This window comes from Hemitrygon akajei, chromosome 8 (genome assembly GCF_048418815.1).
Source record: "Hemitrygon akajei chromosome 8, sHemAka1.3, whole genome shotgun sequence".
NCBI classification, from domain to species: domain Eukaryota; kingdom Metazoa; phylum Chordata; class Chondrichthyes; order Myliobatiformes; family Dasyatidae; genus Hemitrygon; species Hemitrygon akajei.
In genome coordinates, this window is record NC_133131.1 from 41887667 (window position 1) to 41912868 (window position 25202).

Below are 25202 nucleotides of genomic sequence, written 5' to 3' on the forward strand. Positions count from 1 at the left end.
TGGCCCCAGAAGATCACTGCTTTGTTTGGCAATATTCATGTATGGTTGAATGATAATTAAATCTGAACTTGATCAACATTATTTTGCAGCTTCCTTTGGCTTTCCGAAGACTTAACTCTGGCATGAACATATTTAGGGAGCTCAGCCTCTACGACTGATCTCAGAACACCAATGCATAACAAATGCAAAATGGAAGTGAATTCTGGAGTAGACAACTGCCCTTAGATTTGCTGCTTCTAGTAATCTCAGACAAGGCTGATCTATTTTGATCCCCGATTTATTTTCTCATTCTTCTCCATTAAGCTTCTATATGACTGCCAAGGTCTCTCCTGAAGTCCATATTCTCTAGATTCAGGGAGAATCGTGAACCCATGAACACTACCTCGTTATATAATAATAATAAATACTTTATTGATCCCTAGTGGGAAATTCATTTGTTACTGCAGCAACATTTAAAAACACATTTAGCAGTGTGCAGATTTAACTAATAAAGTACAGAATAATAATATACACAATACTAATTTACCAATGATTAATAATAATGAAGGAAATAATTAAGCAGAGACTATTGGACTATGATATATGTTCTCCTGTCGCACAGAGAAGAACTGTTGTACATGCTTATTGCATTTAGAAGGAAAGATGCTTGTTGCACTATTTTTTATTGTAAGCTATAATAATTTTCACGCCTTTTCATACTGCTGAAACAAAACAACAAATTTCATGACATATGTTAGTGATCATAAACCTGCTCCTGAATGGGACAGAATGCCAAGAGCATCAACAAATGATTAACAACAACTTTTCAACCATCCACCAGGTCATCAACCTGCTTTAAGAGACTGAAGGTTAGTCGTTTCAAATTTATGCCAGTTTTGTCCCTTCCCTTTTTGATTTCAGATTGAAGCAATATAACTTAATTACTTTCTCTCTGGTAAACACATTCCTCATTCCCAAGAATTCATCAAGCTTCCCCTATACATCAACTGCTGCAGCAACTGAATCACAGGCCTATTTCACATCAGTATTAATTTAAAACCAAGAGGGTGCCTATCCCAGTTGTACATCTGTTTCAGTTCTTCTGGGCTGCAGAGTTGAATCCCTTATGGGGGGAAAAATTGAGACAAATCATTTGCAGCACAAAAGATAGTTCAGATCTACTAAGATCCTCTTAGTAGCTTGGCAAATAAAGAATGCCTTGATAACCAGTAACTAGAGCTGACTTAGTCTATAACCTTCTAACAGTATCTTGTGCATCTGTGCATTGAAGCCCTCATTCCAGCCTGTGACGCTAATTGTCAGAGCCATCTCCACTCTGACAACTGCGCTGCTCCAAAGAGCGCTACATGAAGTCATTCTTATTCTCAGCCATTAGGCGCTATAATGAGGCAATCTATAGCCAGGGCAGTGATGACCCCCTCCTGTTAGAATGTTTGTGGTAACTTATTTTTTATTCTATCTTCTCTTCTAATATTTATATCCGTGTAATTGCAATGCTACTGTGCACTGTAATTTCCTTTGGGATCAATAAAGTATCTAACTATCTGCAGATCTATAGAAATCTTCAAAAGTCTAGTTCAAGTTCAGTATTGTGGATTTGAAATAAACTAGGACTATGGCATACACTAAAATCTCTCTCAAAATCATGTGCACAAAAGCTTTGTAGCTTCACTAGAGATGTCAGAAGGCCAGAGTGTATATGGCTATACGGAATATTAAGATACTAATTCCATGGAAAGCTATCCTCCACAAATCTTTGAAGCATACTGAAGGTGTATTTGTAAAACATACATGATGCAGAAACTCCAAGGTTCAGTGGAACAGGTGCTGGCAGGTGTAGTTGGAAAGGAGGAATGAAAATATGCACTCAGAGAAAAGCAAAATCAGAATTAGGTTTATCGTTACTGCCTTAAGTGATGTGAAATTTGCTGCGTTGCGGCAGCAGTACAGTGCAGACACAAAATTAATATGAAAATGCAAAGTAAATAGAGCAAGATGTGACCTGCTCAGAAATCTGATGACTGAGGGGAAAAGGCTGATTCCAATTCATTGAGTCAGGTCTTCACACTCCCGTGCCACCACCTTGATGATAGTTAAGGAGAAGAGAACATGTCCTGGATGGTGAGGGTCCTTAACGACAGATGCAGCTTCTTGAGGCACTACTCCTTGAAGACGACCTCGATAGTGGGGAGGGCTGTACCTTTGATGGAGCTGGCTCAGTCTGCAACCCTCCACAGCATTTTGTGAATCTGTGCATTGAAACCCCCGTACCAGCTTCTGATACAAACTGTCAGAATGCTCTCCACTGTACATTGAGAGAAATCTGCAAGAGTCTAGTTCAAGCTCAACTGTCATTCAACCATAGATGAATGCTCATGAACACAGACAAATGAAACAGCATTACTCCAGGTCCAAGAGGCAATACATAGTACCAACAGTCACACGCACTACAAAGCACACATAAAATAGCAAGCAGCAGATACAAGATATCACTAAAATAGTCACACGCAAAAAAAACAGCCCAAGATTCTAAATCCACACATGTTGCAGGAGTCTGCAGTTGAACACGATACAGCTTGTCTTCTGCCAAGCCAATACTAAGGGGCATCACTGCCTCCTGCTTGGACACCACGCCACACCATCTCCAGGACAGCACACTGACTGTGGCGCCTCTCTCCTGGGCAGCTATAAACAGGCGACACTGCGGCTTGGGGCCTATCCCTCGCTACAAATGAAGCCCACTGTCCACTCCTGCTGCCCTCCAATAAATCAGTGAATCAGACTTGCAGTGTTCCTCATTCACAATGTCCAACAGGGTCTTGCAATCACAAGATGATCACTCACTGTTAGTCAACACCTCTCTGATGCAGGCAGCAGCACGATCCGCACCAGCTCCTTCACTTTCTCCACCAAAAGTAACTCACTGACAGGATAGACCTACAGTGCAGCAAGTTCTTAATGTACAGCAGGGTCCTGTGATCATTAAAAGTGCATTTAAAAAGGACAATAACATCTTTGGTTGATCCCAGTGAAGTGGCTGCAATCCAACACACTGCCATCTTACCAGAAGATATATTAAATCTCCTCAGATTCCTAACAATGTAGGACTGTGGGCAAGCCTTCTTCATGATTGCATCGATATGCTGGACCTGGGATAGATTCTCCAAGACATTGACTTGGAGGAACCTTAAACTGCTCACCTGTCCACTACTGACCCCCTCAGTGAACACTGGAGTGTGTTCTCCTGCCATCCCCTCTCTGAGGTCCACTATCAATCCCTTGGTCTTGCTGATGTTGAGTGCAAAGAGATTGTACAGGTATAGCAGAGGGCTATGCACACCAGAAGTGCACCGCTGTTGATAACCACCCATCCATACCAACTGTGGTCTCGTGATGAGGAAGTCATGGATCCGGTTAAAGAGGGAGGTAACAAAGGTCCAGGATTAGAAGCTTTGTGTTTAACCCTGAGGGGATGATGATATCAAACGTTAAGCTGCAATCGACAAACAGCAGCCTGTTTATTGGTTACTGCTGAAGTTTCATACATCTAATGAACTTCTCAAGAGAATTTTTGTTTTTGGTCCAAACTCTGCTCTTGAAAACAAACTAAAGCTGCTAAGATACTAAGAGAGGTGGCTGATACTGTATGTAATGCTATCCATCCAATAACAAAGTTCAAAAGTTGAGTAAAAACGTTCGATCTTTTATTAAGAAACTAACAGAACAATCTTGAAATGAGAAAAACTAAAAAAACTAAAATGAGCAAAACAAGAAAAATGAACAGTCTTAGTGTATTAAAGTTTGTCTTAAATGTATTCAAATATTCAAGCAATTTAAAGCAATTTTATGTGGGCAACATAAAGATATCACGCCAGCCCACTCTCCAGCTGTACTCAAGCTAGCCAGACTAAACACAAAGCATCACTTCTACCACACCCCCAACCCACATTAACTACCCATGATAAACCTGCAGCAAAAAATACAATAAAGATAGAAAATAGATACGAGGTTCCTACAAAAATAGTACAAGCAACAGTATAAATGACAGGCAAAGCACATTTTGTAAAATGTTCAAAATATCAGTCTCAAGCAGCAGTAAATCAAGGCAACTGGACTTGCTGTGCTGTCTAGAAGACGTTTCACCACTCATCCGAGAGGTGTTTTCATCTCTTAACCATGGTAGGTAGTTTTCTGGCTTATAAACTCTTGAGTTGTTTATAGCAATCACATGAGGGTCATTAAGAGTTGCAGGGAGTGAGTGAATGAGTGAGTGTGAGTGTGAGTGTGTGTGTGTGTGTGTGTGTGTGTGTGTGTGTGTGTGTGTGTGTGTGTGTGTGTGTGTGTGTGTGTGTGTGTGTGTGTGTGTGTGTGTGAGTGTGTGTGAGTGTGAGTGTGAGTGTGAGTGTGAGTGTGTGTGTGTGTGTGTGTGTGTGTGTGTGTGTCCGTGTGTGTGTCCGTGTGTCCGTGTGTGTGTGTCCGTGTGTGTGTGTGTGTCCGTGTCCTTAACTTCTGGTGGAGCCGTCAGGGCGCTGTCATAACAAGCTTCATTTTTTGGTGATTGCTCATTGTACAGCGCGTCTTGGGCATCTGAAACCTGGCGAAGCCCATCCCTCTCCCGGTTTTTTTTACGAGGTCGGGTTGTTAGCTCGACACTCAACCCAGGCACGGATGGTGAGCGTGCAAGGGAGCCGGCCGGATTCGAACTCAGGACCTCATGCCACCACCCGGTTTTTTTCAAACCATTGTTATATATCCCCCTCTCTATCTCTTATAGCTATGTACAGCCGAATCTTGACCCAAGGTCTTTGTCCTCCTAATTTGGGCCATCCAAGTAGTTATTTTGTCTCGCCGATTACAGATCTGTGCAGAAATGTGCACATTGTGGACAGGGTGGAGAGGAAGGACAGGCGGTTTGAAAGAGGGGTTAAAGAACCTATCTTTGTCAAACTGGAAACCCAACCCTGAACAGAGGGGGTAGGATAAAGCACCCCCTATCAGCTACTTACAATGCATTCCTAACATCTCTACCCAGGCATCTCCACAATAGTTCACACTTTAATTTATGCAAAGATAAGACTAATGACACTCCCATTATCTTTACAACACTTAACGATCCTCATGTGATTGCTGTACCTTTAAAAAACACTCAAGAGTTTACAAGCTGGAAAACGACCCACTATGGATCAGAACTGAAGAAGCCTCTCAGATGAGTGGCAAAACATCTTGTAGACAACACAGCAAGTCCAGTTGATTTTCTACTGCTTGATATACAGCGACCTGGATGACTGAGACGCTCTCTCTGGCTATCCATCCCATAGGATGATGATGGTTCCTTTCAGTCAGTTATGGGGTTTGATATGTGCGTCCTGCAGTGGCTGTACAGGCCAATCCTTGACAGGCACTGCTTGCCACATACTTGGCAGGTGAGGCCTGGAGGGGCAGCAGGGGCAGAAGCTCTATTGTGGGGCTTCCTGTGCCTTTCCTCTGTTGTCTCGTTGAGCTTGTTCTCAGCAGCGTCCCCACCTTTTCTGATGGCGTCACTCCACTGTGAGCGATCTTGAGCCAGATCCTCCCATGTTGATGGGGCAATGTCAGCTTTCTTGAGGCTCCTGTGCAGAACATCCTTGTACCGTAGTCACTGGCCTCCTCGTCTTTGGGTACCACTGGACAGTTGGCCGTACAAGATGTCCTTGGGCAGTCTTCCATCAGGCATTCTGACAACATGTCCTGCCCAGCACAGTTGGGCTGACATCATCAAGGTTGAAACTGCTGGCATTCCGGCTTGAGAGAGGTCCTCGGTATTAGAGACCTTGTCTCGCCAGGTGATCTTCATCAGAGAACGCAGGTGATGCTGCTGCAGTTGGTCAAGCTGGCGTAAGTGACTCTGATATGGGCACCACGTCTCACATCCGTATAGCAAGGCTGATATTACAATGGCCCCGTACACCTTGCACTTGGTGGCTAACCTGATGTTCTGTGACCAAACTCGATCTTTCAGCTCACCAAAGGCAAAGCAGGCTTTTTTGGTTCTTGACTCAATCTCTATATCCAGAGAAGTTGAGGATGTTATTATGCTGCTCAGGTAGCAAAACTTGTTGACAGCATTGAGACAAGTTCGTCAATGAGGACAGTTGGTTCTTTGTAGCTTGAGCCAGGAGCCAATTGGTACAAAACTTCCGTCTTTTTTAGGCTGATTGTCAGTCCGAAGCTTTTGGCTGCACTGGCAAAGCGACTGGTGATCTCCTATAAGCCTTCGAGAGAGCGGGCAACCAGTGCATAGTCATCAGCAAACCCTGTAGCTCATACACCACAACGTCCCGACTTTTGATTTTGCTCTCAGCCTTGCGAGGTTGAGGAGCCCACCCTCAACCCTCGTTTGTAGGAAGACTGAGAACATCCACAGACAAAATGTTCAAAAGCTTCATTTTCCTATTTCATTTAAATTTAAAAGAACAACTAGAAGCTTGCATTTTCCCTCTAAATATGGCTTGAAATCAGATGTGCTGTTCTGCTTAGTTATGAAATTGCCAAAATATTCTCTCAAGGCCGTGAAACCTTGGATACCTAACTGAGTTTCCAAATGTAGAGAACAGCATATTCATAAATTTGCACGTAAAACAAAAGTTTACTTGAGAAAACACAACAGTGCACATACAACGGTGCAGTAAGAAAGGAAGGGAGAATGATTAGACCTGATTGTGTGACAGTTTGGGAAGGTGACCTTTGAAGACAGTGAATTAAAGCTGATTCTATAGCATGAGGCTAAAGCTCATGAGATCTCAGCAGCTTATAGCGGAGGAGCAGAGGAAGCCAGACAGAGAGAATAAATTCCTACCGTGTAGAGTTTAAATTCTATAACTTTTTTCTATAAAATATTTTTATGACTGCTTTAGTTTAAAATATTTTTGCTTTGATTTCATTCCATTCCATTGCAAGAAATGTGCAAATCTTTAGGACTTCTCAAAGGGGGAAAGCACTTCTGAAGAGCTTGGTTGTATCTGAGCAGCTCTAAATTCTGAATTAATTGCACAATTGATAACAGGAGACATCATGGTTCACCTTTCTTTATCATATCATGTGACAGATATAACTGTGGAAGTAACCTGGGATACTCTGCTTCATTAAAGATAGAAGATGAACTATTTGGATTTTAGATTATACAAATTTCATCACATTACTTACAAGTTATTTACATCATTTTCTCCTGTTTCCTCCAGTTGTCTGTCTGTCATCTGAAGATTACCTGGAAATCTGGGATTCTAGATGGAATCAAAAACATTGGGAAACTACATTAAAAACAACTTAAGAATTCCAATTTGGAGAACGCTCAGCAAAAGTACAAGAAAATAAAATAATTTATGGAAAGATGCGCACTAAAATCTTCAATTCTGATGGAAGGCCATCAGTCCCCTCCTTGGATAGTATCAGACCTGCTGAATACTTCCAGCTATTTAGTTTTTAATTCTGATTTCCAGCATTTTGATCACTAGCTAACCTGCAATAGTTAATTATGCTTGGTTAATAGTTAATTATTCTTTCTAGAAAGAAAGCACTGACTGCAAACATTTGCTCAGTCCTCTCTAAATCACAAAACTATACAGAGTTGTGTTTTTATTGTTCTTTATAGAATAATGTTCAAAGGCACTGGAGTAGGAAAGGATATTGTACATCTGGGAGCAGCTGCTGCTAAAATTAACAACAGACACCATATTTGGAATTCATCGTGCTGCTCCACCACAAAGTTCTATGATAGATTGACAGCATTCCTTTAATACTTGGGCACATCATATAAATAATTCTGAGGAAGAATTTCATTTTGGAAGCACATGTTTCTACATTGGAATTTGAATCTGACCAGAGGTCAGTGCTGAAATTGTATAGTGAATGAGGGAAGTTTTGATTAAAAGCTGGTGTTCAGACACAGTACAATACCTTTCAGCCACGCAAGCTGGTCATCTTTTAATGTAACAAACCATACAGATCATCTTCTTGGCTTACCAACCTCCTTTTTGCATCACCCACAAAGACATTAGCTGCTCCATTAAGTTTTGGAAGGAGAGCTTCACCTAAGTACACATTCTTATTGCTGTCATTAGTTTCTTCTGCTGCCATTGTCTGCTTTGCTGGGTACACAGGTGCACAGTTGTTAAAATTCTGTATTTATGAACTAGAACGGCAAAGGATGTGGCTTACCATGCACAATTCTAGCAGAAGTTACTCAGGAACAAAACCACTGGTACTTTTAGCCCCAAGAACATTCTTACAACCATCCAAGTCAATGTAACATGTACTCAGATGTTTTAACTCTCTACCCCAATCAGCAATTTACCTGGACTCACTTTTTCAAATTTTTTAAATGCCAAACTTCTCACATTTTAAGCAGATTAATATGAAGCTTCTGCATTCTGATTTGAATAAAGTGAACCTTCACCGACTCTGCAAAAAAAATTACGACTCAGTTCAATAGGAGTAAAATGAATCAGAGCCTACGATCAGAGATAGCAGGCATCCCTTGATCACTGAATACAGGTCCTGAAATAACTCGCGACTGCAATCCTGGAACAGCAAACCTGCCACTGAAGTTACAGACAAGAGAAAACCTGCAGATGTTGGAAAACCAAGCATGTATTTCCCTGTAGGTCAGCTCCCTGCTGAAGGGATTTCTTTTCAATTTATTTCCCTATCTCTTCCCCTTTTCAGTTTTTACTGCTGAACAGAGTGTGTGGAGTCAACTGAGGCAAATTAGTGCCTACTCTTCCCAGCTTAAGACACTATAAAATATTCCACCCCCCACCCCCAGTTACATTCACATGGCATCCTTGTTGCATTTCTGCTGTCCAATATGGGATCTCACATTCGCACAGAAAGCTCAGTCTGCCAATATTGGTGCTCAAGGATCAATGCCTCAGCGCTGGTGACACTGGCTTTGGCAAAGATGATTACATCACCAGCACTGAGGGACTGACCCTTTCCTGTTGAAGAATGGGATCTTCAGGGATCATCAGTCGTCATGGTAACTCTTCACTCTCGTCATTAGGTCACCCAGACCATGCAGTACAGGAACGTGGTGATGTGGATTGCAGATTCGGACCTTCAAATCCTTATGAAGGTTACATTTAGTAAAAATGTGCTGGAGCAATTTCCCAACAGAAACATTTGCTCATTGGATCCAATGCTAAATGTCAACGGTAATGCTTGAACCCCGAGAGAAGTAGCTTCCAAAGTAGAAGAACTCAGGTATCTCCAAGGTCACATGGCAGCATTTTCATGTTGAATCACAAGCAATGACTGAGGCATTAAGCGAATATCCTTGGTGTCAATAACCTTGCAACGAAAGATTCAGGGTGGACTTCAGATTATGCTTGTGTTAGGGCATTATAGTTCAAAGTTAATTTTATTATCGAAGTGCATATATGGTTCAATATACAGCCCTGACATGCATTTTCTTCTGGGCATACTCAATAAATATACAGAATAACAACCACAACAGAATCAATGAAAGACCACCCAACTAGGGTGTTCAACCAGAGTGCAGAAGACAACAAAGTGCAAATATTAAAAGAAGAAATTATAATAAAAAAAGTAATAAATGGAGAACATGAGATGAAGATTCCTTGAAAGTGAGTCCATGAGCTGTGGGAACACTTGCTTCAATGGAGCAAGTGAATTTGAGTGAAGTTCAAGAGCCTGATGGTTCAGGGCTAGTAGCTCTTCCTGAACCTGGTGATGTGGGTCCTAAGGCTCCTATACCTTCTTCCTGATGGCAGCAGCGAGAACAGAGCATGACCTGGATGGTGGGGGTCCCCGATGATGGATGCTGCTTTCCTGCAACAGTGTTTCGTGTAGATGTTCTCAAGGGTTTTACCCATGATGCACTGGATTGAAACCACTACATTTTATAGTCATTAGCTTATTAGAGAATGATATCCACCTTTATGTTAAGATGTCACCGATTACAAGACCATCCATTGTGGTCGGTGTCAATTCCAATGGGAAGACAGTCTTCAATGAGAAGAAAAGCTGGTGTACAATCTGTCAGACTAAACAAGGCTAAGAAATTTCTAGAAAAGTATCCAGGAAGGAAATGAGGTTACTTTGGCTCACACACACGTGATACCATGGGAACTTGGGCCACAAATATCTCCTGCAACCTGAAAAAGGCTTATGTCATGTCACTTTATTCTGATTAACATCTCCAGACATTTTCTTATCATGACTTGTTTTTAGTGCATAGATCTCCCTTTGGGTTTCAGCTGCTGGTAAACCCCCTCCACTAGAAGAGGAATCATTTTTCCACATGCAAAGGGCTTTTCATTTACAGCCAAACAAGCCCTAAACACCAGTGTTATTCTCAACAAACCAATCTTGGCGACGATGAGTGCCAAAGAATGACCACCCTTAAAAGCAAAAATGTGCAAGAGATTAAACATACTCCATCATATGATTATGCAATATTCCTTTTTTTTTTAAATTGACATTTTGTGAAATGACAGTACTTCCAAAGAAAATATTTAGAAACCAGAGCTATCGTCAATATCTGACCATATGACCATGGCAAGGATCAAGATTGGCTTCTGTAACCTGTCACTTGGTTACCTCAGATCTCCAGCAACTCTGAAGTCTTGCTGTCCCTACCTAGTCTGACCAACATGTGACTGCAGAGCCACCAATGTGGATGACTTTCAACTGCCTCGAGAGAGGAGCAATTTAGGCAGCTGGCCATAATGGTGATTTGTATATTATTTTCCATTAAAAAATTGCCTGTAAACAGCTGCGATAAGGGTACACATCCCAGCAATTTACTGCAAATTCAGAAAAATCTATGAGGGAGGATGGAACAAAATCTCGATCTTCATTATTTTTCAAAGCTTAAGACAATGGTGTGACTTAATACATAGAAAGCTTAAAAATAAATGGCCGGAAAAGACACAAAACTGTTATCTGACAATCCAAGATCATTCAATGTTCAAAGTAAATTTATTAATGAAATACATATATGTCACCATATACAATGCTGAGGTTAATTTTCTTGTCGACATACTTGATAAATCTATGAACAGAATCAATGAAAGACCACCCAAATTGGGCATTTAAGCTGAGTGCAGAAGACAACCAACTGTGCAGGTACAAAAAGTAACGACAATAATAATAAATCAATAAGCAATGAGATGAAGATTCCTTGAAAGTGAGTCCATCAGCTGTGGGAAAATTTCAATGATGAGGCAAATGAGGTTCAACGAAGTTATCCCTTTTGATTCAAGAGCCAGATGGCTGAGGGGGTAGCAAATCTTGAGGCTCTTCTACCTCCTTCTTGAGGGCAGCAGCGAGAAGAGAGCATGTCCTGGGAGGTGTGGGTCCATGATGATGCTGCAACAGCATTTCATGTAGATGTGCTCAACCGTGGGGAGGGCTTTACCCATGCTTGACGCAGCCATATCCACTACTTCTTGTAGGATTTTCTGTTCAAGGGCATTGGTGCTTCCACACCAGGTTTTGATGCAGCCAGTCAGTATACTCTCCACTACAAATGTTTGTAATGGAACAGAAACATATAATCATCAAAAATTGAACACATAAAGAAGCAGCATTAAAAAGAATGATCCCAATCATGCTTTAGTCTATTAAATAACATATGAATGTGTTACAGCACCTTAGCATTAAAAAGATCTGAAAGCTTTACATGCTGTTTTAAGCTCATTTAAAATAAATAAATTACCCCTCCTCAATAGAACTTAAATACTCTTTGTAGAAGGGCACAAACCAGTTGAAAATTTCCCAAATAACACTTCACTTCAACACGGCAGATTAGCGACTTAAGCACCATGAGATAACCCAAGATCATGAAAGACAGGATAAAATACACATCTTTTTCAATAAAATTGTGCACAATCTATCAGGCTAAACAAGGATAAGAAATACGATTAAAAATATCCAGGAAGGAAATGAGGTTGCTTTGAAAAGAAACTTAAAATTCTGAAAGAGAAGTGGAATAAAGCCCAATCAGACATTTGACATTATGATAATAAATTCAATCAGTAAATTACTAAGTGATAAGAACCAGAGAAGAGACATTAGACAGTTTTAATTCCTGATAGTGTTTGGTATAACATAAAGCTCACTCTTAGCACCAGTAATATATTTCCCGACATCCCACCCTGCAAAAACTCATTTCAGGGAGGTAGCACCCCCGCCCCCCAACAACCCCATATCCACCCTGCCCCCCCCCCCAGTCGACCTCCAAGGGTGTATGTGATACTTTGTTTATTGATTTTTTCTAATCTGAAAACCAAGGTGGGTATATGCAGAAAAAGTGACATTAAAATATGTGCCTATATTATATTATCATGGAGTCTTTTTTTTATTCTATTACAACTTTAAGCAAGTCTACAGGGAGTTTGGCCTCATCACGTAGGACATCAATAGAGTAGCTCCTTAGCAGCTAGCCAGCTACTTTAAATAACGTTAGCTATGCCTTGTGCAGGAAGGCACAGAGTCGACTGTACTTCCTTAGAAGGTTGGCGTCATTCAATGTCTGTAGTGAGATGCTGAAGATGTTCTATAGGTCAGTTGTGGAGAGCGCCCTCTTCTTTGTGGTGGCGTGTTGGGGAGGAAGCATTAAGAAGAGGGACGCCTCACGTCTTAATAAGCTGGTAAGGAAGGCGGGCTCTGTCGTGGGCAAAGTACTGGAGAGTTTAACATCGGTAGCTGAGCGAAGGGCGCTGAGTAGGCTACGGTCAATTATGGAAAACTCTGAACATCCTCTACATAGCACCATCCAGAGACAGAGAAGCAGTTTCAGCGACAGGTTACTATCGATGCAATGCTCCTCAGACAGGATGAAGAGGTCAATACTCCCCAATGCCATTAGGCTTTACAATTCAACCGCCAGGACTTAAGAACTTTTTAAAAGCTATTATTAATGCTTTTTGAGATAGTGATTTAGATGCATATCATATTTTTTTACTGAGTTAAGTATTGTATGTAATTAGTTTTGCTACAACAAGTGTATGGGACATTGGAAAAAAAGTTGAATTTCCCCATGGGGATGAATAAAGTATCTATCTATCTATCTATCTATCTAATGAACGAACGACACCTGTTAAACTCACCTCAACATGTCTTTTACATTTTAACCCACCATGGGCAATAGAAAAGTCACTGTTGCAAACAGTGCAGCGAGCAACACTGTCATTATTTTTGAGGTCGACTGTAAAGCCCTCCCACAGAGAAAACTGATAGCTCTACCTAGCACGAAGAGAGACCAATCAGGATGCACCCTCTTGCTCTCGCTCTTCCTCTCCCTCTCAAAAAAAATCAATTTCTGGTATATTGTATATAATTTGCCGGCGTCAGGGAGCTGCTATCAACTTCCAGGAGAGGTAGGATGTCTGTACTTCTAACAGTTTTGCAGCTCAGCAGAGAGAGCTGCTGCCTCTCAACAGCACCCCTGTCTGTGGCACAGCCAGGACAGATACTCGACACAAATCTGCATCAGCAGGACCTTTCCAGCTGCTCGCTCTTCTGAACCCAATCACTCACCACCAGTGTCAGAGTGCAACCACCTGCTCCCACTGGAAACAAACTGGTGAAATGGAATTTCAGGAATGAAAACTGCACAAATAAAGGCCATTCTTAATGGAGTTGGCACATGAGATCCAGAGCCACAGTTTAATTCTTCAGAGAATGGCTCTGAGTACCAACAGGGTTACCTGCGTCATTAAGCTTGCAACTGGGTGAAAAAAGAATGAGCCCAGTCCACAAGATACAGCTGGGCCATACCCACATGTCCCACCTCATCACTTCGGAAAGCCTTAGTACTCAGTTATAACCTAGGATAACGTGTACTACCTGCTCCATTGAATAAGTAGATAACGCTGAACCATCAAATCATGTTATAACAAACTAAGTCCTCTGTCAGCAGCAAGTCACATCCATGGCCAAAGAAAAAGCAGACCCTTGAGATGCCACTTCCAAGCTTGCAAGCTAGTCTATCCTGACTGCTTACCACATGTCTATGTCTTCATTGTGAGACATGCACAGGAACAGATTTATCTGATGTTTCTCAGCATTTAAAATTGCATAGAAACATCACTAGACCAAAGTTCCAAGTGCGTTCTGATGCACACTGAACCATAACCCAGTAATAAGCAACCACTCTGAGTGGACTGGACAAATGGGCAGCACAACGCAGTGGAAAAATAGCTCTGAGTGCAGCCTGCAGTGAACTAGCGGAACAGCCTGAACTGAACTGAACTGAATACTACTGGACTTCTGGTTTGATGCTTGATATTCACTGTTGTTGGCTCGTTTTTGCTGTTTGCGCAATCTTTTCTTTTCTCAAGCGTTGGGTGTTTGATGTTTCCTTGAACAGGTTCCATGGAGTTTCTCAGTTTTGTGAGAGTCTGCGGGAGGATAAATCTCAGAAGTAAGCATACTTCCACAATAAATATACTTTATTTATACATGCACTTTGAATCTTCAAATTTTGTATACAATTTGCTATTTATCAAGTTCCTGGTAACTAACTTGTTTCATTTCACATAAATAGCAAACATTTCAAAAAGAGATATGTTCTCTGAATTAAAGTGTGGTTATCCACCCTGAACATAATTAGACTGAACTATATATGAGTACATATGCCAATAAAGCCTCAGCATCTCCTGCTCACTGCAGCATACAAGGTTTGCCAGGATGACTAATTCCCTGAAATGAGTCATGAACCCGTTTTCACCAACACCCTATGACTTGTCACGAAGTGCTGAAGGAACTTAGCAAGTCAAGCAGTGTCTATGGAGGGGAATTAACAATTAACAGTTAACAATTCTGGCCACGACCATCACAATGAAGGGAAATGGCCCAAAATGTCAACTGTGATGCTGTCTGACCTACTGAGAATCTTCAGCATTTTGTGTTGCTCAAGATTTCCAGCATCTGCAGAATCTCTTGTGCCAGCCCCATGACCTCTGTTGCTGGTACACTTCATAAATCCCATTCCAGAATCTCCTGATGCTATCAACAACTGAACTCCATTGGCTCAGGTCACCTTATGCCGACTGATACAGTGAGGTGCAGAAATGCAGTATGTAAGTTGGCAACTTCAAGACGTTATTCAGAACCAATGTCCCAGCCACCTTTTCACATAAACACTAAATATCATACGAGTCCATGTGCCCTGTCGAAGATATCCCCGACAAGCAAAACCTTGAATATAAACCAGGCATTTATTATTGCTGTGTATGGGAACTTGCTGTGTTCAAATCAGGTACAGTATTGGGTTGTATAATAGCCATCAATTAGTTTTCAAGAGTTCTGGAACGAAGTGCCGTATGAATTACCAGTTTGACATTGCAAAAGGGGTTTCTCATTTACAACAGCCTTGTTCATTGTGAAGAGCAAAAATCCAAAGTCACCTTTGTCTCAAATGATAAGACTCTGCTCAATCAGACTATCATCCACTATGTTGAAGTGTGTTCAGAGGTTGGTGATGTAACATATCAACTCCTGCCCGAGAAGCAACTTGGATCTGCTCCAATTTGCCGACCATCACAACAGATCAACGGCAGATGCCATTCCATTTGCTCTTCACTCAATCCTGGAACATCTGGGCAGTGAAGATACATACATCAGAATGCCCTTTATTGGCTACAATTTAGCATTCAATACTACCATCCCCTCAAAACCAAACAATCAGCTCCAAGACCTAGGCCTTAGTACATCTTTGTGCAACTGGATCCTCAATTTCCTCACTTGCAAACCCAAATCAGTTTGGATTGGCACCATCTCTTCCACAGTCCCCACAGCACAGATGCATCACAAGGCTGTGTACTTAGCCCCCTACTCTACTCGCTCTATACGTATGACTGTGAGGCTAAGCACAACTCCAATGCCATATTTAAGTTTGCTGATGACACCACTGTTATTGGCAGAATCAAAGGTAGCGATGAATCACAATATAGGAGGGAGTATGAAAATCTGGCTGAGCGGTGCCACAACAACAGCCTCTCACTCAATGTCAACCAAACCAAGGAGCTGATTATTGATTTCAAGAGGAAAACAAGAGGTCCATGAGCCAGTCCTCATCCGGGGATCAGTGGTAGAGTGGGTCAGCACCTTTAAATTGCTCAGAGGATCTGCCCTGGGTTCAGCATGCAAGTGCCATTACAAAGAAAGCACAGCAGTGACTCTACTTTCTATAGCTGTGCGATGGAGAGCATATTGGACTGGTTGCATCACACAGCCTAATAAGGAAATGCCAATGCCTTTGAACGGAAAAATCTACAAAAAGTAGTAGATACAGCCCAGTCCATCATGAGTAAAGCCTTTCCTACCATTGAGCACCTCCACATGGAGTGCTGTCACAGGAAATATCCATCAACAAGGACCCCACGATCCGGGCCAAATTCTTTTCTTGCTGCCGCTGCCATCAGGAAGGAGGCACAGGAGCCTCAGTTATCCACACCACCAGTTTCAGGAACAGTTATTATCCCTCAGTTATCAGGTTCTTGAATCTGAGGTGATAACTTTACTCACCCCAACACCGAACTGTTCCCACAAATTATGGACTCACTTTCAAGGACTCTTGATATCATGTTCTCAACATTTATTGGTTTTTTTTCTTGTATTTCCATACTTTGTCATCTTTTGCACATTAGTTATTTGTCCGTCTTGGTGTTTACGGTCTTTCGCCGATTCTATCATTTATTTGTATTCGCTGCGAATGTCCACAAGATAACGAACCTCTGGGTTATATATGACAACGTATATGTACATTGATAATAAATTTACTTTGAACTTTGAAAAGTCAAGGTTTCCCTTTATTTTGTTACTCCAAAAGGTTTCTCTTTCAATTAAGATTTTCTCCTTTAATAGATGGAAGGAAACACAGTGTAAATTAGGAAATGGCAGAGAAGTTACTTACCTTACTGTGGAATTCCATCTTTGTTATAAGTAGTTTGAGGTAGATGCAACTCAGTCTCCCATAACCTTCACTTAAATGGCCCTTTGGGGAAAAAAATTTAAAATACAAACAAATTAGACTTCAGCAAATGATCCAGCCCAGAAAGTAATTTTGGTACAATTTGAATGCTAGTGTATTTTAACAGCTGCTTTGCAAAACTTTTTCAGTACTTTCACTGATTCACTAGATGTCACTTGTTCCTTTGAGATCATGCTGAGTCAGCCAACCTCAGCCAAGTCAGTCAAGGGACCTCAACTGGCCTCCGAGTTGCTCTGTAGAGAAGGGAAGTGAGTGAAGATTAACTAGGAAGTATTCCTGCTTGCAATATGGTAATGGTAGCCAGAATTAGGAAGTACCCTGTTGTTACCGGACCAGAGAATTTGTCTGTGTGGAGTTTGTGTATTCTCCCCTGACTGCTAGTTACCCTGAGAGCACTGGCTTCTTGCCACATCCCAAAGGCATGTAGATTAACAGGCGAATAAAAATTATTCCTGGTGCAGGTGGGTGGCAGGAGAATCAGAAGCTGATGATCATGTGAGAGAGAACAGGTTATAGGAAAATATTTAATGCTGTGAGAACTAATACAGGCTCAATTGTATAAAGGGTCTTCTATGTTTTGAGAAAGTGTGATAAATACAAGACGAGAGGATGCTGAAGTGTCAGCTTTGGCTGTAATTCTGCAAGAATGGTGACATCCTTCTGCAAAGTTTCTAATGAGCTAACATTTGGTGTGTGTTTTTTCAACTGTAACACCTTGAACAGCTCATTCAATTACAATCAGAGACACAGGGTTCATCTCAGTCCACATTTTAAGAATGGCCACTGAGGAAAGTCAGAGGCAAGTCCGGCAAAATCCAAATCCAGTAAGAGATGTCACCCGGTCAAAAAAAGAAAAAACATTGGTAACATTGGAAACAATCACGTGTACATTGGCAGCTGCCCAGAATTAACAAGTAATAGAAGAATTACAGGAGGACACCATTAGTTACTGGAACATTGGGTGTCCAAAAGTTCCAGAAAGATTGTTATGTGGAGCAAAATGAAGCTTTCAATCAAAAGTAATAACAATACTGGCAGCTCAGTATGGAACAGGACAATATAAAGTGTCATCAACAGTGTTTGCAGGGATAGTCAGGATTCCTTCAAAGTTATTTCTTACACATTCCCAACTTTCTTTACTCTACCATTGTCAGCTATTTAGGCTCCATAACAGGAATACAACTCACTAAAACTCAGTTGGTAATGCTTGGATGAGGCAGCTTTCGTTAATGGCTCTATGCAAGTACAAACAGACGTAATGATGCAGATTTGTTCCATATTTCCTGAGATTTCTACATACATTTCAGAATTCCAAATATTACAACTTATCGCAAGATTTTTAAAGTCACAAAACAGCCATGCTTCCAAGGAAAAGAATAAGCTTTTAAAGAACATTCAGTAAAAGGGCGCTTATGATTATTTAGATCTGCGACTTCTGACCTCGAATCACTAATGACTCCATTATAACTGCTCATAATAAAATGCTAATCCAGTGTATCGTATGATCACAAGACGCATAGATCAGAACTCAAGACACTTGCAATAATGCCAAATACATTAACACACAGATTTCAAATCCCAAATTTTGCAAGGAAACATCAGCTGTTCTCTGCGTTACATGGAAGTCCTTAAGGTGTGGTCAACAGCTGGGGCCAGTTCCTCCCACTTCATTCCAGTGCTGAATCATCATGGAAACCTGTGCAGAAATATGATGTTCCCGAGCTTCCCTAAAACTTGTTTTGCAGAATCTATTCAAATGAGCTGTGTCAGGTCGAGTTTGAGGCAGAGAGCTTTCACACTCAACTAAATGCAAGAAACGGTTTTAGTGGATTGTTATAGTGACAGATAGTTTAATGGATTGTTTGAATTAAAGCAAGCTTTTAAAGTATTGTGGTTTAAATGTTTTTTTTAAATTTAATGTCAGAAAGCAAAAACCTTGGTTATATTTTCCCTCTGTTTCTGACCATCAAGTAGTTTCAACATCCCACATAACAGACACTGATAGAAGACTTGTCAGCACAGAGCATTGCTCGTGACTCAGTCAGCTGTCAAACCTGTCACGGACTTGAAGCTTTCTAAAGATCAGAAACAATGATCTAGATACGATTAATTACCTTAACATTTTAATAGCTAAAGTAAAACTCTTAAATGGACTAGTTATTCAAAATATTTATGTAGATCATTACATGCAAATTACAAAATAGCTTTGTCCTTTATAGCTGTACCTCTCCATTGCAACTAACAGACTCTCCAAATCTAACAGAGCACCACTGGAATTGCCAAATTTTCCAACTTAAGTGTTGAGGATCTGTATCAAGTTCAGATTTTACAGTCAACAAATCCCCAATGATACTGGCCAGCAAGTTTGGGAGCATTCAGACATTTTGTCAATATTCAGACATTATAATTTAGATGGGATTGGAGGATGAATTCATGGGAGTCAAGATAAGAATAAGCCAGGTTATGGTAGGTACCAGTTTTGGGTAGAATAGACAATAGGTGCAAAAGTAGACCATTCGGCCCTTCGAGCCTGCACCGCCATTTTGAGATCATGGCTGATCATCTACTATCAATACCTAGTTCCTGCCTTGTCCCCATATCCCTTGATTCCCCTATCCATAAGATACCTATCTAGCTCCTTCTTGAAAGCATCCAGAGAATTGGCCTCCACTACCTTCCGAGGCAGTGCATTTCAGACCCCCACAGCTCTCTGGGAGAAGAAGTTTTTCCTTAACTCTGTCCTAAATGACCTACCCCTTATTCTCAAACCATGCCCTCTGGTACTGGACTCTCCCAGCATCTGGAACATATTTCCTGCCTCTATCTTGTCCAATCCCTTAATAATCTTACATGTTGCAATCAGATCCCCTCTCAATCTCCTTAATTCCAGCATGTACAAGCCCAGTCTCTCTAACCTCTCTGCGTAAGACAGTCCAGACATCCCAGGAATTAACCTCGTGAATCTACGCTGCACTTCCTCTATAGCCAGGATGTCCAGGGAGGAGATACAGTACATCTCCACCAAAGGAGGTGTAAGGCACTCCTTCCCTCCATTAGCCTGCAGGTCACCTTTGGAAAAGGTGTAGCATCTTCTTAGAACCCCAATCAGGGTCACGTGAAGCCATGGCAACAGGTGGTGGATGGTCATATGAGTAGCTGGTGCTTATCACAAGTCCTGGCTATGCAACCACTGACACCAGGCAGACAATCTCTGAAGGGTATTGATAATGACTGGGGGTCACCCATCTTGTAAAGACACTGCCCAGAAGGTGGCAATAGCAAACCACTTCTGTAGAATTTGCCAAGAACAATCACCATCATCATCCATATTATACGACACGGCACATAAAGATGATGATGATGATATGGTAGGATTAGTGTCAATGGATGCTTGATGGTTGCACAGGCTCGATGGGCCAAAGGGCTAGTTCCTATACTGTTACCCTTCCTGATTCTGTAATTTCAACTATTTTACTTTCCAACCTACTGTTGGTGGATTTGTCATCGTGTATTCTACTGCACACTTTTCTGTCTTGCTAGCTTTATTTCCCATTTAAAATCCACATCTTAGTTCATATTAATATTGTCTTTCCTTATATCTCCTCATCAACCACTTTATTATTAAAAACTCCACTCATGTTAAACAGCTTGTCTTTAACAAATCCATGCTGATTTTCTCTATCAAATTATTTCCAGTTCTATCTGATTATTGTTTCTAAGACTTTCCTACTAAGGTTAAACAGATTGATCTATTTACTGGTTTTATTCCAACACCCTTTAAGCAAGCATGCAACATTTGCAATTTCCCAGTCCTCAAACTTTGAGCCCCATGCAGAATCTCATCCTTTTGCTGGGATTCCAGACACAACATTACCTTCACGAAACTTAATGTGAAGTACTTAAATGCTTCAGTAATGTCCTGTACTTTCATGAGTATATTTCCTTTTTTTTTTAATCTTTGATCCACCCCACCTCTCCTCTTGCAACACTTTTTCCTGTTTACATTCTAATACGCTATTTTTGAATCCCTCTTCGTGTTTGCTGCCAGTTTTTTCTCATGCTCTCCCTGTGCCTCTTATTTACATGAGGAGATGCAAAATCTGTTCCACATCTGATGAAGTGCTTTCATAATGGAAATGAAAAAGAGAATATAATATAAACAAGTGAACACAAAGATGAGGATAATCAAAATCATTTCCCTCTCCAAGATTTTAAGTTTTTAAAAGGAATCTATAGATAAGACTAGAATGCTGTGACCTCAGATTGGGCAATGAATATGTTGCTTGGTGCTATGGTTTAGCTCTACAGTAGCTTTCTCAGACTTCAGACAGCTTACTTTCATTCATGAGTTTGGACAACAAGTGCTAGTGGTCTTATGTTATACTCTCCATGGAAACAAACCATATCCAAATTCAACCCACCCGCATAACTCGAGTTCCCAGGAGGAATCAGACAATGCCAAAATTCTGATGGAATTATCAAAAACACCAAAGCCAAATTTTGCCTCATGTCTCCTTTGACCCAATCTAACATTTGTTCATTCAGTATAAATGAGAACAAAAACTGCAATTTTGCAACAGCAGTGAAAAGGCAAAGCAACATAATACTTCAAACTTACGACACACAGTTTTAGTCTATGTCACGTTCAGGCTTGTCAAAGTAAGGGGAAAAAAATCAAGAAAAAAATCTTGAATTCCACAACTTGGATTGCAGAGATTTTTGGCTGAACAAAACAAAAATGAGTTAAAAATGCATTACGAATTATTCAAGTTGTTTTGAGTTTTAGTATTCAAGTGTTGAAGTTGAGGTAAGGCAAAGGTTATAGACAAAGTCTTGGCAAGTATGGGCTTGAACAGGTGAGAAACCTCTGCTTACTACATGAGCTAGGCCATGTGACTGTGGCTGTGTGTACTCAAGCCAGACCAGTGAGGCCTCTTTAGTGAGAACTTTCTAGAAAGGTCTTCCTAAAACATAGTGTCCCTTTACACAGGAGTGCCAGAGAAGTACGAGACAGGAATAACAGAAGTATGTGAAACACTCAGGGATAATTGCTTTACTAACTTCAAAATATTATCGGTTGTCAGCTTGAAGATTCAATCAACTCTTAGCACCTTTATTGTGAATGGCGGCTGATCTTGCAAATAAAGAATTCAAAAAAAACACAATTCACCAAATGGTCAACATTAGTAACAGCAAATGTGTGTAAAAATAGCAGTTTGCTGTCCTGGCTTCAGAACAGTGTGGGTGACAGGGGACACGCTCTTCTCCTTGTGCACAAACAGAATAAAAAGAATGCTAAGAGTATTAAGAGTGTGTGTGTTGTGGGCTCAGTTATTTTAACTATCTTATTCTTTTAAATCACAAGCTCAGCATTTAACCCCAAACCAAGTTTCATCTGATTTCTGACAGATACCAGTCACTCAGTGGAATGACTGAGCAGTGAAAGATTTATGACTTAACAGACTGAAGAGAGTACTCGTGCAGGAAATAATTCCATTGTGAATCCCAATAGAAACATTTAAAAGATGACTTCATTATTTGGTGTCGTATATTTTTAATTCAACTCATATCAATTATTCTCAGGTTTAAAAAAAAACCCCGCTTTCTATTTTACTAAAGCTCAATCACTGGACATTGGATGAAATGCAGAAACCTTCCAATTCTATAATGACTCAATTATCCATCAGTAACCCGACATACACTGAAAACATTCTGTAGAGCTAAATCATACTGTACTTAGGTTAAAACAGTCTGAACTTAAGATACCACAGTGGTTAGCATACCATTTCATAACTACAATGAGAATGTGGTGAACTTCAAAATTTTTAAAATGCAACTACACTGAATATGAACTGAATCAGCAGATTGAGAGATGGTCTACTTCATATTTGCCACTATTTTTTTAAGTAGATGTACAGGTTGGGAAGGAACCATGAGTCCATCTGTGCAAACAGAATGGGTCCCACTTGTGCAATAAATAATGAACGATTGTCTTTCATCCATCCCCCGCCCTGTGATACTGCTTCATGGCTGCCAGCGGGCAGATCGTGGGCTTATCGCTCTAATCAGCTTGGGCAGACATTACAGCTGACACAAAGGGTGTGCACATTTCTTATGATCCCTGTTTTTTTATATGGTGCTATTCTTGCTGTCACCGTTTTCCCACATCGTCACAGCAATTCCTGCAAGCATCTGCTTTACATGCCCCGTGACTAACAAGTGCAGTGAGTGACATTCTGAGAATCGCATGGGTGCGTCCTACAGTTTCAGTCATTTTGGTACACAACGTCAACTCACAAATCAAAAGCAATAACCATGGAAATAGTTTGATGTTTATATTTTGAAATGCACATGAATAAAGATTACATTTTTCAACAATAGGACAAAGTATATCAGTCATAAATGTTCAGAAATATCCTTTTCATACTTCCCAAACACATTAACAATTCTGAATCACAAAGCTTAGAATAACCACTGCAAACAAATCCTCCCTTTCTCTGTCCTTTGTAGTTAATCAACTTCTTTCTGCTCAGGACTCAGATGCAATTTCTTCATTAACCGAGGTCTTTATGCAATTTCATACAAGTTAAAAGCTTGTCGAGGCTGCCTTAACAATACCAGGATTCATAAACAGCCACTGATTACAAAGTTAGATGATCAGGCTGAAGCCACACGGGTACATCTACAGAACCTTTAACAAGGCTTGCCTTTGTTCCTTAAACAAAACAGCTTCTAAACAGCAGTCAGTTGAACACGACCTCCTTCGAAAATATATACACTTTCCAGTCTGCCCTGCCTAAACTAATACTTGGTTAGCAGCAGCTCACAAAATTTTCATATCCGAATAATCTATCAGCAAGTGTGAAATGCAGCATATTTTACTTTTAAACTATGACTATGATGTATGTTAATATCCTGTCTTTAAAGACAGGAGGCAGAATAACGAGGTGACCTCTGTAGCATTGATCTTAAGTATATAAATACCAATGTCTATCTCCTTTTCATTGAGTCAAACATAATACCGTAATGGCCAAGTAGGCCATTATCTGAATTATCAGAATCATACGGATGAAATAAAATTCCGTCATCCAAGTACATTTCAAAAGATAAAAGGTGCTTCACAAATACAAAGTGCAATGTTGAAAACAGATAATCATATTACTTAATTAATCAAGCTATTCACATGTTTAAGTGCCAAGATTGGCATAAATGCCAAATGTCAATACTCTACATAGCTTCCCATTCAGGCTAGGACCATCTTTAATTTTCCGTTCATCTCACAGACAAATTTCAAACCAAACACAAGTCCCTCGAACTCATAATTCTATCCAATTCTCATAGTTGGCAACAATAATTAGCTCATACTAATTGGTGCATTATCATCTTCAGACTCAACTTCTCCACAGAATCATAGAATTATTAGAGCACAGAGGCAGCAATTCAGCCCATGAAATCTATGATAGCTCCAATACAGTAATCCCATCTGGCCCAATTCCCCACAGTTCTCTCAGTTACTTTTCTCAAGTGGCATCCAAGTTCCTTTGAAGAGCCCTCAGTGAATCTGCCTCCACTTCCCTTATGGCAATGAATCCCTGAGCATTATCACAAAGAAAATATATTTTCCCAAAGTCTAGTTGTTGCCCAAAGTTTGAAATCTGTTCTCATCCTTGAAACAGAATGGGAAAACCATTCCTCTATTTAACTTTAATTAGTCATGAACTTGCACACAACAAAGCTCCTCTCAGTCTTTTGGAGAACACCCCCAACTTCTCCAGTCTTAAATTATTGCTGATATCCCTCACTCCTGGAATCACCCAGAGAGTCTCAGCCTGGAACATCGTCTCCTCATTCCTCTGCACAGATGTTGCCTGACCTGATGAGTTTCTTCAGCATTGTGTGTGTGTTACTCTGGATTTCAACCATCAGCAGAATCTCTTGGGTTTACCATTCTGGTAAATCTTTCACAAGCCTTTGCTTGTCCTTTTATATTCCTCTCATAGAATGACCAAAATTTCATGCAGTTGTGGCCAATCAATAGCTTCATTCACTCTATGCCTCCATGAATCAGAGGATCCCATATTCAAATCACTCACAATACATTCTTCTACTTTCAAGGATTTATGTAATTATATACCCATGTCCCTAGATTCCTTCACACTCTGAGAATGATGTGACTTTAGTCAATATCATTAACTTTGCTGTATTG

At 40.6% G+C, this 25202-nt stretch overlaps 1 protein-coding gene across 2 annotated transcripts in view; it reads right to left on the reverse strand.

The window, feature by feature from the left end:
• Positions 1–25202, reverse strand: part of hip1 (huntingtin interacting protein 1) — a 344258-nt gene that overhangs the window by 131755 nt on the left and 187301 nt on the right. For both annotated transcript variants that reach the window (XM_073053676.1, XM_073053677.1), the window contains exons 5-6: positions 16919–16999; positions 7183–7259 (exon numbers count right to left, since the gene is read on the reverse strand). In XM_073053676.1, the coding sequence (XP_072909777.1) occupies positions 7183–7259; positions 16919–16999 (158 nt within the window). The remainder of the gene's footprint in view (positions 1–7182; positions 7260–16918; positions 17000–25202) is intronic.